The sequence below is a fragment of the Gallus gallus genome, chromosome Z, assembly GCF_016699485.2.
Source record: "Gallus gallus isolate bGalGal1 chromosome Z, bGalGal1.mat.broiler.GRCg7b, whole genome shotgun sequence".
Classification (NCBI taxonomy): domain Eukaryota; kingdom Metazoa; phylum Chordata; class Aves; order Galliformes; family Phasianidae; genus Gallus; species Gallus gallus.
Genome location: NC_052572.1, coordinates 39,118,181 through 39,131,814, shown reverse-complemented (window position 1 = coordinate 39,131,814; position 13,634 = coordinate 39,118,181). Strand labels below are relative to the sequence as shown.

The 13,634-nt window shown below is 40.0% G+C and overlaps 1 protein-coding gene across 5 annotated transcripts in view; it reads right to left on the bottom strand.

Annotated features, from left to right (window-relative positions):
• The window catches only part of TLE4 (transducin like enhancer of split 4), a 98,684-nt gene that overhangs the window by 59,632 nt on the left and 25,418 nt on the right, over nt 1–13,634 (bottom strand). For all 5 annotated transcript variants that reach the window (XM_015280232.4, XM_040655328.2, NM_204237.2 and 2 more), the window contains one exon: nt 7,623–7,685. In XM_015280232.4, the coding sequence (XP_015135718.1) occupies nt 7,623–7,685 (63 nt within the window). The remainder of the gene's footprint in view (nt 1–7,622; nt 7,686–13,634) is intronic.

Genomic DNA, 13,634 nt, shown 5'->3' with positions numbered 1-13,634 from the left:
GATACGCCAGTTCCTGGTGCTCCCCACCCAGCTATCTTCATTACAAAGAGGGGACAGAGTCTGCCATGCAGAAACAAAAATGGCTTTGTCACTTACAAATTCCCTCTGCTAAAGTACAGAAAATGGATACCAGCAAATAATGAAGGAGGTAATTTAGAAACATTCTTGGAAGGAGGAAAATGGTTTTAAGGTTTGTTTGTTTTTAAGCAAAGAAGAATTAAATGAAGGAAATGCCAGGAGAGCAAATAACATACTATGGCAAACAGAATCACAGCAGTCCCATTTAGGGTTTTCTAAAGGTACAGTGCTAACATAAACCAAGCTGTCAGTTAAGAGCAGCAAACATAAAGAACAAAAAAGAGGGCTGAACATGAGCAAATGTGTTCTTGGCATTGGGAAAAAAAAAACAAACGGCAGTGAGTGGCGTATCACCATCACGGATAACCATTAAAAAGGAAATTGCAATTCTCGAGCTTCAAGTTCCTGACGAAGTATTATCATCTCCAGATCATCACGTGGTGAGGACAGGACAGCTTACATCAATAATGTAGCTGAATGCTCCGTGATATGTGGCTTTATAAGGCAAGGGGGTGACCAAAAAAAAAATTACCTCACCATATTCTGGTGGAGGTCAATTACACCCAAAAAGGATCATAGAATTTTTGATCACATCATCAAATTAACGAGAAAAATCCCAATCATTAAAAAAACCTCTCATTTACTGAATGGATTACAGTCATCATCGGCTTCCTGTCATTTTCCTAGGTAATGCTTTTTTGCATGGATATAAAGACAGGAATCCAGCCCTATGTACGAGCATTCTTCTATACAGTTATAACACCCATCTACTTAAATTCTCTTCCCAGGGCCACAGAAAGGAAAAGAAACAACCTCCAAGGAACCTGCAGAATTCTGGCCTGAAAATATCAACAGTATTATAGAAATGTTTGAAATTTTCATCCAGGCTTTGGAAAAATAAGTTGACTCTGCAACGGTTCAAATGGCTCTGTTTCTTTTACAGCACATACACAAACAATGGATCTGAAGAGTATGTGGGAAGACGCTGTTTCATTCCCAGGTGAGAAGAAGTGAAAGTGGAAGGGTCAAGCACCAAAATCTCTCTTCAAGATTTCTGCTGAAAAACACTGTAAGACAGAAACTCCCTAACCAATCACACAAAGCATCTTTCATTGATTCTAATAGGTTTGGGATCAAGCCTTCATAGAGAGGCAAAAACCCATGGGCCTTGTAAAGCTGAACGTAAATTAGGTATGGTAGAAACAATTAAAACTCTCTGCTGCTAGCTGCTTTAACATTGATTTAATCTTTAGTGCCATGGTATGCACAACAGAGAAAATGGATGGTCTGTAATTAGCCTCTCCATCACTTCCAACTCAGCAGAGCAACCTAGCCACATCCAACTCTCTCCCATCTCCCTGAGACCTCGATGGGGGGCTTGCCTCATGTGACCCATAAGCTACTTCAAATCACAGATGCAAACAACACATGTCGATGCATCACAGCAAGAAAAATCATAGTGGCATCCATACCAACTCCCACCTTCTTGGCATGGGAATCCCTTACTCATCCAATCCTTTGTGTGTGAGGGAATGAGGGGTTTCACATCACTGACCACAGACTGGGCACTACCTGGAGGTCCCTCTATCTGGCAGAGCAGACAAGAAGGCACATGGTAGTGGTCCAGGGATGCAGTGTGGCCCAAATGCAACACGAAGTATGCAGTGTGAAGGACAGGTGGCACCACAGAGGGCAGGGCAGCCACCAGCCCAGACCACTGCTGGGGTCCAGCACAGTGCTTGGGTGCACAGCCTGCATATGCTCCAGCAGCCAGTGGTATCACATGAGCACCAAGCACTAAACAACCCATCAAATGATCATGGAAAGACTTAGAACCAAATGAAAAAAATATCCCAAAATAAAACACTTATTTTTTTTGTGAGCTACATGAAGACAGGGTGTTACAGCTTTCACACATTTTAATGCCAGCCTACCTCCTTGCATGCAATCAAATGACAAGACCACTACCTTCAGCTAGGAGAAAGCAGTATTTTGCATACCAGACCAGAGCAATGAACTTGGTGCCCTGCCTCGCCTGTCACGCAGACTAGTATCGTTTCTCCTTTTTAACTTCTTCCCTGTCTCTGCTCCTCATCCTTTCCTGTTTTCTGCTGGGAGTGGTGTCTGCAGTTGCCTTATGCTGGAAAATCTCCTCCTTTCGGTTTCACAGTGGGTAGCGACGTCAGAGACCACAAGAAGGACGTAGGCGTTTTTGCAATCACACTGCCTTACCACACTGTCACCTAGCCCTGATTCCTGTGCATGTGTTGCAGCATGGTGGAAAATACCTGTGTTTTGTTTGTTTGTTTTAACACTGGAGCTCCCTGCTACTTCCAACAACAGGGAAGCCATAGTGATGGCAGCCAAGTGGTGAAATTCCAACATACATGCACAGGAGTTGGTGTTGAAAATGTCTAATTCCAGCCTTCCTCCATGTATAACATCCAATGCAAAAACTGCAGATAATTTACTTTGCAGAAGTAGGTAAATTCTGCTATGTTTTATTTATAATATTTTTTTGTTGTTGTATTATCTGTTTAGAGGGAGTACAGACCAGGTCTTGCTTAGGAAATGAAGCAGCATCATTCTGAAAAGCCTGATCTAGAGACAGCATAATGAGATGAAGCAGTACTGAAAACACCAGTGAGCAAAAACACATTTACAGTGGAGTACAGCACATGCTTAGAAAACTAAAAAGGACCAGCAGGGTCACTGATTCCAGGAACTGCAATTCAGAGAAGATATAATAACCACTTCACAAAATCCTAAGAAAACTATTAGTGATATATCCATACATTTCTAATAAGATGTTTTCCTTGGTAGAAGGACTATAAGGAAGCTATCATGTATACACATACGTAAATGTGTATATGTGATAGCTTCTTTATACTTTCTATTTCAGCTTGTCTTAGGCAAGACTAAGATGGAGGAAAATAGTTTTTTCTTCTCAGACTCTCAAATCTCAGACCAGTGGTTACTGCCTTTTGAATAACATTCAGGGACCCCTTCTCTGCTTCTATAGAATACAAGTAATGTTCTTCCCTCAAATTTACTAAGCTTTAGAAGCTCCTGTACAGAATATCAAGATAGAGAAGAGTGAACTTACTATGGCCCATGTCCATCCTGCAAAAGGAAAACCATCCACTAACAGTAAAGTGTTTGAGAGGAAAGGGCTGCATTTGGGAACACACGCAGTAGTTTCTTTTGATTGTTTCTTTGCATATATGCATGAGTTTGGCATCTGATTGTACTCCTAATTCAATGTGACCACCTTGTTTTGCATGGGAACTGAAAGCTATTAAAGAGCAGGCCATCTAGCTTGTTATTAGCCAGTTCACTGGAAGGGACTATGAATCTTCAGAAACGTTTCTGATAGCCTCTTCCAGCCTACAGAATGCTTGCAGTGTAGATCAGACAACTTATATGTGTGCATGCATATAAATATAAAAACAGTTGATATTTACCCCAAATCAGGTAACTGTGATCCAAGAGCAACTCAGTCAGACCAAACAAATGCCACAATCCAACACACGTCATTTGGCACTCAGGGCACACAGGCAGGGTCAGACAACAACAGCTACAGGCTGCACTGAGACACACAGACACGCCACGTTGACAAGACAGGAACCAGCTTCAACCTGAAACCCACACATCTGAGGAAATGTCACACTGTGCTGCAGCTGGTATACCCAAATGAGAAGCAGCATAAATTAGCAGAGGTGTAATCTACAGCTTTATACCTAAAATGAATGGTCTCCAACCAGCTAGATCCTAAGAGGATGCGAATGTCAAACTACCTACTCCAGCTGCACACTATCAAAACTATGTTAACTGAGTGCTAACAACTTCCAAGTATTTACCTACAGCCTGTGGGCACCTCCTTCCCCGTATTTAATAGAAAGTACCTTGAGCACACCAGTATCTCACAACATCACACAGAGGTGGAAAATGACTATTGCAACACAGGAAGTCTGCAACAGCAGCATAAATTGAACTCGGTTCACTCCTGAGGTTCATCTCATGCCTCGACCACAAAGTCACTCTTTTTTATTGAAAAGGGGAAGTTTGTATTTCTTAATGCTACTTTTTAGTTCTCTCAAGCTGAAATCAATATAAAAACAAGATACTATTTGAATGCATATATAGGAGGTTTAAAAACTTAATTTTTGATGAATAGTTAAGTAATTTAAAGCACTGTAAAACTGACTGAACTCTTGCGTCTGAAAAAATTATTGAATATTTTACTGGTATGCTCCTTGAAATAAAGCAGGCAGTAATACACAGAAGGGTGACGTATTGTAATTGCATTCATTTCAACAGATCTCTAGTGATTTTGGCCACGATTTCTTACTTCTAAGTGAGTTATCGCAAGTCATTGATTCCTTACAAAGTTAACAAGCAATAAGACAAGTTAACCTGGTGCTATTACGAGGCAATAATGTTGCCATCAGTGCATGTAACCACTGTATTTTGTTCATTTTTCCCTCAGGCACAATACAAAGGAGTCTGATCACATTTTTCAGGCACTGTTCCACAATTAGACTATATGCAAACTGCATAAACAGCAAAAGCGCACTGCAATTCAGTTCCCTATTAATCTAGATGATGAAATAAAGAGGCTTCCATTAAGACACTTAGTTCTTAAAGATACAAATTAGACAGAAACTAAGACTAGCAGAATGCTTGAAACTGGAGACCAGTTTTCTCTTGACTCATCAGCATATGCCGATTGCCGATACAACCTGACTGTAAAATGTGTTTGTATAATAGAGGTCAAAGACTCACCAAGAATTTTCTTAACCCCAATATGAAAAGTGTCACCTTCAGCAGCATTGTCACAAAATATTAAAAGTTTTTTTGTGCTTCTGCATTCAATCCTTCTAGTCCCTCTCCCATCTTACCAAACTGGAAAATACACTTGCCTCCAAGTAATATTAATGCATACAGTGGCTTTTTGGAAGTGCTCCCTTTTGTCTATGTCACCACATACAAAAATGGCTTACTTGTGAACTTCTCTTGACCTCTCAATTTCCTGTACAGCCCAAAGAGCTTCAACATCACAGAGTATGCACAGAGAAGAAGCTGTAAGACTTGGTAAACAAGACACAGGCAAACAGCTGAAGGAAAGTTTGTGGGCCGTGGTTTTGAAAAGCAGCAGCTCACTAGGGCAGAAACCATAGGAAGGTCTGTTTTCAGACCTAAAACTTCTTAAAGCTCTGACCTAAAACCTAAAAAAGTAAACAGCAGTCACGAAGCACAATGACACTGGTGTATTTAAGCCCTCATGGGGTCGTGACAGAAGTGGGACAACGTAATTTTTTAACTTTACAATCTCAGCCATCTTTGTTGTCTACCTACATAGCTCTTACAGCAAGCCTGTCAATAAGAAGATGCTGCAATAGTTAAGTTCAGAGTTATTTTAAAGTGATACTCTCCATGCTTAGCTTGAAGTCCAGAATGTTGTCAAACAGTGATCGAGGCACTTGGCTCATCATTCAGAAGTTACTGCATGTGAGCTCCACAAGGGAGATGAGCCTTGACTGATGAGATATAAGAAATAAGATGTGGAGCCATCACAGTGCCTCCTCTCTTTCTAATACACGCACTTAAATTTTGCTAATTCCAGCTTCCAGGAGAAGGACTCCTGGTTGATGCAGCTGCAGGGACTGGAAAGCAAGATGAAAAACAGGGCAGAGAAACAGGAGAGTGTCTGAGCTCACATAAGCAGGATGCCATTAACACTGAAGCTCAAAAACTTAGTGTATTTTATTTTTTTAAATCCATGTGAGCACATAGAGGGAATGGAGGCTAACACTTCCAAGATCAAAGCTGAGGGCCAAAATCTGTCAGTCACTGTGAACCAAACATGTCTCTCTTCAGATGTACTCTACGCTCACTTTCTCCATGGCGAGAACCATGCTTGCTCCAGGAAAAACAGGCTGGGACCTGGAAGCAGAGCAAGCAGAGCAGCACAACCTGCTATTACCTACTGCAAAAACACTCTGTTCAGGAATTCTTCTGAAAATAGCAGTTCCAGTAGGAGTATACTGGTACAAAGTTTCTAAACACTGTACCGCATACTCTGGAAGAGATGTCTCTGTCATAGAAATGCTGATCCTGTGCGTTTGCCAAGATCACAGCTTTGCCTGCCAAGAACTCAACCCTGCCTTTGTTTCAAAATCGTGACATTTTCGTGCTCACTTTAGCATCAGTATGAATCAGCTTTACACCTCATTTTTATATGCTGTGTTATTCCTGTGCAGCAAATGAAAACCCATAACTAGAAGTACAGTGATTCTGTAGCGAAGTACGAAATCAACGGTTACTTGTTTCAGATCCATGCAGGACTTGAATTCTGGTTCCCCAGCAATATAGCTGATTATTACACATCATTTAGTTACCACAAACCTATCTTAAAAGGCAAGAGCACTGCCACACTCACGAACATTACCAGGTTCTAGTTTTCATAGCATGATTTTCACCTCAAACACAGACAGATGCATACATGCACTTACACACACAGAGCATTAGCAGAATGCTGATGTTGAACACATGGCCTTTAGAACATAGCAGGACTAACAGCTCCCCTGAAAAGCAGTGGTTCTTTCTGGGACAGTTGAAAAGGTTAAAACAAACAAAAAAAAAAAGAGTCCTAGCACATCCTCAGGCACAAATATGATGTTTTATGGATGCACTACAAAGAAATACAGCTTCCAGCTCTGACTTCTATGCTATAGCAGTGAAACCTCAAATTAAACAGAGGCACACGCAGCTCCTCATCCCTTGCCCCAGAGGGGTGGGCAAGGGAAGCCATCACACACCCAATGTCTCCTTTCATGAACCACACTGACTTTTTCCTTCACCCATGCCTGCACCTTCAAGACTCCATGCAAGATCCAACGAACTCCCCGATTCCAGTGCCCTTCAAAGTATCTACTGAGCATTCAAGACAATACCAGCAAATCGTAATTTCAAGAAAATTAGTGCTTACACAAATCAGCTTACAGTGAGTTTTAATGTTCTGTCTATATTGCAAAAATACACAGAAATAATAAAAGGATTTAAAGGTAATAACTAAGCTGGGATGAGAAAACAGGCAGAAAAAAATTGCATTCGTACATCTGTGGAGCATCACTGCTCAGTACACCAAAACAGAAGTTTCTGCTGAACTTCAAAGACTTCTGCCAAAAACGTAGCACAAATCATGCCTTCCTACCATTTTGGCAAGCTATCCTCCTATTTCAGATTGACAAAGTCAGAATTGAGAGCAAAACTACATTTGTACATGACAGCAAAATATTTAAACAACTAAAATTTTGTTTAACATATCACAACACTCTCCATTTCAAGTAAGTACATATAAATTACATTGTAATGGAATTGGAGAAGATAATTAAGTTACAATGAGGATAGCACACTGGAAAGTCAAATGCAAGCACAGTGAGATTCTTAAGCGAACTGTCTCAACACAAAGTCCTACTTCAACAAGAGGGACTATAACAAGGCAACTGTTTAGACTGGTACGAGTACAAACTACTACCTACCTCTTGGGACAGGAAGGGAATGACTTGTGCACATATAGCATTCAGTCTCTTGACAATTTCTGCCTGCAAATGACAAGAAGAAAAAAGTTTAATTATATAAATTCTCGGATGCAACTGTCAACCATGAACACAAAACACATGTTTTTTATTTGTTTGCTTCCATCTCCAGCCCTCCTCTGGCTAGGACAGCTTAACATAGACATCTGGATGCCAGTTTAACAATTCCTAGAAGTCTATCACTTCTGACTAAAAAGTTTTCCTTAAAAAACAAAACAAAACAAAAACAAAACACAAATATAATTTAGAAATTCCATATGACACAAAAAAGAGTTCACTTTCATTATGTAATCAAATACATTAATTTTTAATGAAAAAGTCTTCAGGAGATGTAACAAGAAGATAAACAGAATACTGTGGATTGCTCTAAATTCTCTCCCAGGAAGCAAAGGAAGCATCACTTCAAATTACACCAAAGTCACTGTAAGTGAACAAATAAGCCAATTACTTCTATATGTACACTGTGTTTCATGTGAACATTAGCAACACAATATACAACTCCACTGGTAATCATTTTACCACATAAGGTTGGATGTTTTGCACTATTGTGTCGTATTTTTGCTATGACCAAACCCTGGATTAACAGTAGTTATTTTCATGAAGCAATTGTGATCAGAAATGGGTAATAAAGGATGCTTTATTTCCATACTGCAGATCAATTCTTATTCTGTGTATCCATTCTGCAAATCTCAATAGAGATACAAGAATTACAGCTTGGGCAACAGAATATTTAAAGTAACGTTGACTTTCTTCCAGTAAATTGTAACTTTCTTATAATAAATCATAACCAGGGTCAGTTTTTCACTATACAGTAGGATAGAACATTCTTCCTGCAGAATCACTAACCATGTGACAAATATGCACAAACTTGTGCAATCTGGGCTTCCTTCCTTTACCAGCAACCCCTTCAGTTTTTTTGTTGTTGTTGTTGTTGTTGGTTTTTTTGCTATGCAGTCCTCCAAAATGCTTATCTTTAGAAATGATCCTGGAGCAGAATGGTTTAGCAACAGCAGTAAAATGAGAGAACTGTATGTAAAATAAAGCTGTGCTCAAGGAATATTACAGTTACACAGCCAGGTAACCAGAATACGTGGCATGCTGGAGGTAAGGTACATGTGAAACTAACTCTGCCCCCTTGTGCATACTGTGAATACAAAAGTGTATTCACACACTACTTCTCAATACAATTTCTTAATTTCTCCAAAATCCATTTAAACTCCTACAAGTTATTTATATATCAATCTCTATGCTGTACCATCCCAGCAACTTTTCACTGATTTTCACGGTTAACTCAAGTCCCCATCTCTTTAAATTTATGCATTCAAATATTTGACATTCATATACTGTTTTACTAGCAACATAGGCACCTTGAATAACACTTGAGAATATGTTCATCACAAAGCTAGATCATCATCTGATTGCAAAGGTCTATACATGCCTGCAATATTCTACAGTCTAAAACTTAAAAATCCCTTTAAATAGACAGTGTTTACTATACTACTTTACTTTATTCTATTTTACTTGTTTTACCCTTACAAAGTACTTGTTACATAAAGCAACGCAGAGAGGCACAAGGTACACGTCTAACTCCAGACAGAAAAGCTACATGACCTACTACTGCATTATTTGAGAAGCAATGTTTGATTAAGGCATTGTAGAACATAAGACAACTCATAGTTCCAAAGTACCTGTGTTGTAGTGGTTCAAGCACCATTAATTCAGTCATTTCCAAATTCTAGGTCCCAGCCACACTGTTGTATTTCCTAAAGGAATCTCCTGAGTGCCTTAAAACCAGAGAAAACTACATATCCTGCTCTCAGAGGCTTTTCCACCTCAAAACACCATGGTGTCTGACTCATACTGGAGCCTCCCTCAGACATTCAGCTGGTAACTCTGAAAGGCTTGGGGATTCACAGATTTCAAGTCCAGAAAGAACTGTTAAAACTGTCTTATGTGACCTCCTAAGTAATACAGGCTATAAAATTTCACCTACTTCTCCATCAAAGTCATAAATTCTAGTTTAGTCAGAATATAGCTTAGTCAACCAAAATAATTTCATTCAACGTACTTCAGGGCATGTCTCCTAAATTAAGGTATTAAGCTACGGTGTTTTTATTTTAATCACTCCCCCATCCACAGAGAATTATATGCCTCTTTAACTGTTCTTATGACCAAAAAAATACATGAGAAGTGCCTTCTCAGTATTCACACAGAAATATACCTCAGGCAAATTCTGAGGCTGGGCAACATCAATCCAAAATGTTACTTGCAAAAGCTTGTAAGCAGCTGGTATAGGTGAGCAGCAGGTTCCACAGCTTTAACCAACCTCTTGGTGGTAGTCCTGCTGGATGCAGAACAATGGAGGTCCTCCCAGGCAAGAAGGAGAGCTGAGCAAGGCGGCACCCAGCCCCACACGTACAAGAAGGAGCTCACAGAGAACTTCAGGAGACACCAAGACACCCATCAGTATTTCCCAGCTGGCCAAGGCTTGCTAGGCCAGTCACAATAGTCAGGAAGCTTTCCTAGGCACAGCCACATGTAAAGACTCCATCCTCGTTAAACTGGTCTTCACTTCCTCAGCAATGAGCCTTCTTAGTTGTGTGCTTGTACATATAGTTGTTTTAACATCTGCAACACTACATTTGGATAAAAATCACAGCAACTTCCACGAATACAGTTGATTTGAAGCACATGAATAATTACTAAAAAGTCTTGGGAAGGGGATCAAGAGCAGGAACTATTCAGGAATATGCTATACACTGCAGAGGGTGAAAGCTAGTGATGGAGTCACCTGAAGAGCAATCTGATACACCGGCCTTGGGAGCAAGGCACTTCAGGTGGCACTCAGCAGCAACGGAGCAACTCAACCAAGCAGCAGGACTTCACCACAGGACTACAGCTGCCTGCCCTTGGATCCATATGCTGGAGGAAAAGAGTGTTCGGTACAGCTGCCTGCCCTTGGGTCCACACGCTTGAGGAATAGAGTGCTGGGTACCTGCACAAATGCTAGGAAGGTTATAATGCTCTGAAGCCCCAAACCTCAGAATTTCCTATCTGCGTTTGTCTACCAGAGCCAAGGAGACTTCGTGAAGAGTAAACAACCTGCTTTATTACTCCACAATGCTTAGACTTGGCTCCAAAATAACTGCACTTGAACATTCTCAGAATATTACTGTCTTTGGGTGCCCCTTGCTACTTCTAAATAAGATTTCAAGAACCATAAGACAGACACTAACCTATTATCAAATACTCAAGGATGAAGCCTTTCCTAACCTCAGTCTTACAAATATTTTGGAAATGACTAGCACTTTATCGTTAACCCCCCAGTAGCTGCCATTTTTGCTGCTAAGACTGTAATTCTGCTTAGTTTGAGAAAGAAAAATCAGAGTTCTCTTTACAGCCAAGTTAAGAGAATGGTCTGCAGATGAAAGTTCACCTGTGTTTGTGTTAGATCACATCATGTTCTTCCAAGTGTTGCCAAGAATCAGGAACACACCACAGCCAACCCTCCTTCCAGATGGCAGCCAAATGGATACTCCACAGATGTGTGGGACACACACAGCAGAGACATGGCAGAGTTTTGCCGCAGTGTTTGGGAGCAACACATGATGCCTGAAGCAGCATACAAAATTTTAAAAGGGATTTTCTTCTTTCCCAAATTTTCATAGAAACAATCCATCTCTATCACAATTCAACCGTCAGCAAATATTTGTAGCAAAAAGCATGGACAAGTTGTGTGCACACACAGCATGTTTGTTAACTTACAGCAATAAACAGATTACCAGAGGAGGAAGTAGACTACATGATTTGAGAACTCAAAGTGCCTTTACACGCACCTGGAAAAAATGGCATGAAACACATTCGGTGTCTTATCTCCAAGCTCTCCTAGTGCACCCTGTGTACTCAATTAGCCAAATGCAAAAGGTAAAAGGCACTTTCAAGCAAATGCTTACTTCCAGTGTAAGGACGGCAGGACTGTCAGAGGATACTTATTTGTGTTGCCTGAGGAATGGTGTCTGCATTACACATTTCCAGTGGTCCGGAACTGAATAGTTAACAGCATTCAGTGATGTCAGAATATTTTCTTATTACTGTGTTCCATATTAGGTATTAAATTAATGATCCCAAACCATAACAACTCAAGAAACAAAACACATCTTTTTTTGCTTAATATGAAAAAAAGCAGATGATGTACAAAAAAACAACCCAAACAATTTAGATCACACATTTTCATGTAGTGAATACAAAGTATCCTGCCTTGATACTGCAACTATTTCTGCAATTAACTGCACAGAATAATACAACAGCAACGCATTGGATTGTTTATTTTAACATAATAAAAAGGATCTAACTGACTGAAGTGGGTTTCTGTCAGCCACCCTACAATCCGAAGATGAGGCAATGGTAACTCATGCTAGCACCTCCGTAGGCCCACTTCATTAGACAAGGCCTGAAAACTTCCACTTTAGATAACATGCAAAGTAAGAGATGAAACAAAAACACAAGTCCGCTTTACATTTCCACACTGATAAAGATTTTTTTTTTTTTGGGGGGGGGGGGGGGGGGGGACATTTAAAAACCAGCATAAGGACTTCTCTTTTCTCTGAGAGGCCACAGCCATTGTTTTTTTTTGTGATCAGCCTAATTGGCAGAAGAAGGAAAAGTATGATTTCATAAAATTAGGCAGCTAGTTCCTCACATTGAAAGCTAAAGTTGCCTCGGAAACACTGCTGCTTCCACAGCCAACTAATTTTGCCTCCTTTTTCCCAAGGGACCAAGCCTTAGAGAGGCATCATTTATTTACAGGCCTTTCCACTGGGCTCCAGTTATAGGCCAATAATGCTGAGGACACACACTTCTAATGTCCTATGTTTTGAAACTAAGTCTAATCTAATGGCGCAGTGCCCAAACTCCTTTTCCAGCATAGCCATTAAAGGATGTAGGTTATTGCTGTTGTCACCATTGATATTTGTCATTGTAATATAATTAGGGCCCTAAAATGATGCATTACAGCCCTTGGCACAGCTTCTATTAAAATCTTTTCTTCTGCTCACTGAACTGCGACCTGCTTTCTGATGAATAACAGACAGACAGCTTTAGGGTGAGGAGCAGATTCATCAAAGAAGTATTTTTCAGCACTGGAAATAAAATAAATAAATAAATAAATAAATAGCGGAAGGGAAGTCAAAAAGAAAAGCACAAGGAAAAAGAAAGAAAAAGCACACAGCACATTTGAATTTCATCTGACCACTTGAAATTCTGATTGCATCTGATGAATCTTTCTTAGGACAATATATTCTCAGCCTGTGAATCACATGGTTAATCAGGGCTCTAATCTGCTATCCATCAGCCTATGCCAGCACTGTAACTTCCAATCAAATTTATAGGTTATGTGGGTCACGCATCCCTGAACAGCTACATTCACAGATATCCCATTTAAACCGGCACAGATTCTGAAATGCTGTTGTTAGGGTTACTGAATGTTATAATACTATTCAAAGCTTTATGAAAGCTCCTGATAAACAGCTGCTAAATTATTGCCTGTGGATACAGCGTGATGCTCTGAAACAGCATTAATGGCCCAATAAAAGGACGATTGTTCATGCCAAAATATAAAAAGGATAGCTTTTGCTGCCATAGTTTGTCAAATATGTTAACAAACATCGACACTTCTATTACTCCTTTCCCTAAACACAAAAGATGTTTGGTTTTGCACAGGAACACACCAGCATAGAACCATAAAGGATGAGGGAGAGATAGGCAGCAAAGGTTCAAGTCAGAATTGTCTTTTCAGTTATCTAATGCAGGCACGTAGTGTTTGCTCTCTTTGAGAGCCACCTACAAAAGACACTATTTTAGCAGTTTTAAGCTCTTTTCATAACCATTCACACAGATCCTTTTTGTTTTAAATAAAGAATAAGTATCAATTATAATGTTGACATTAATAAATGACAT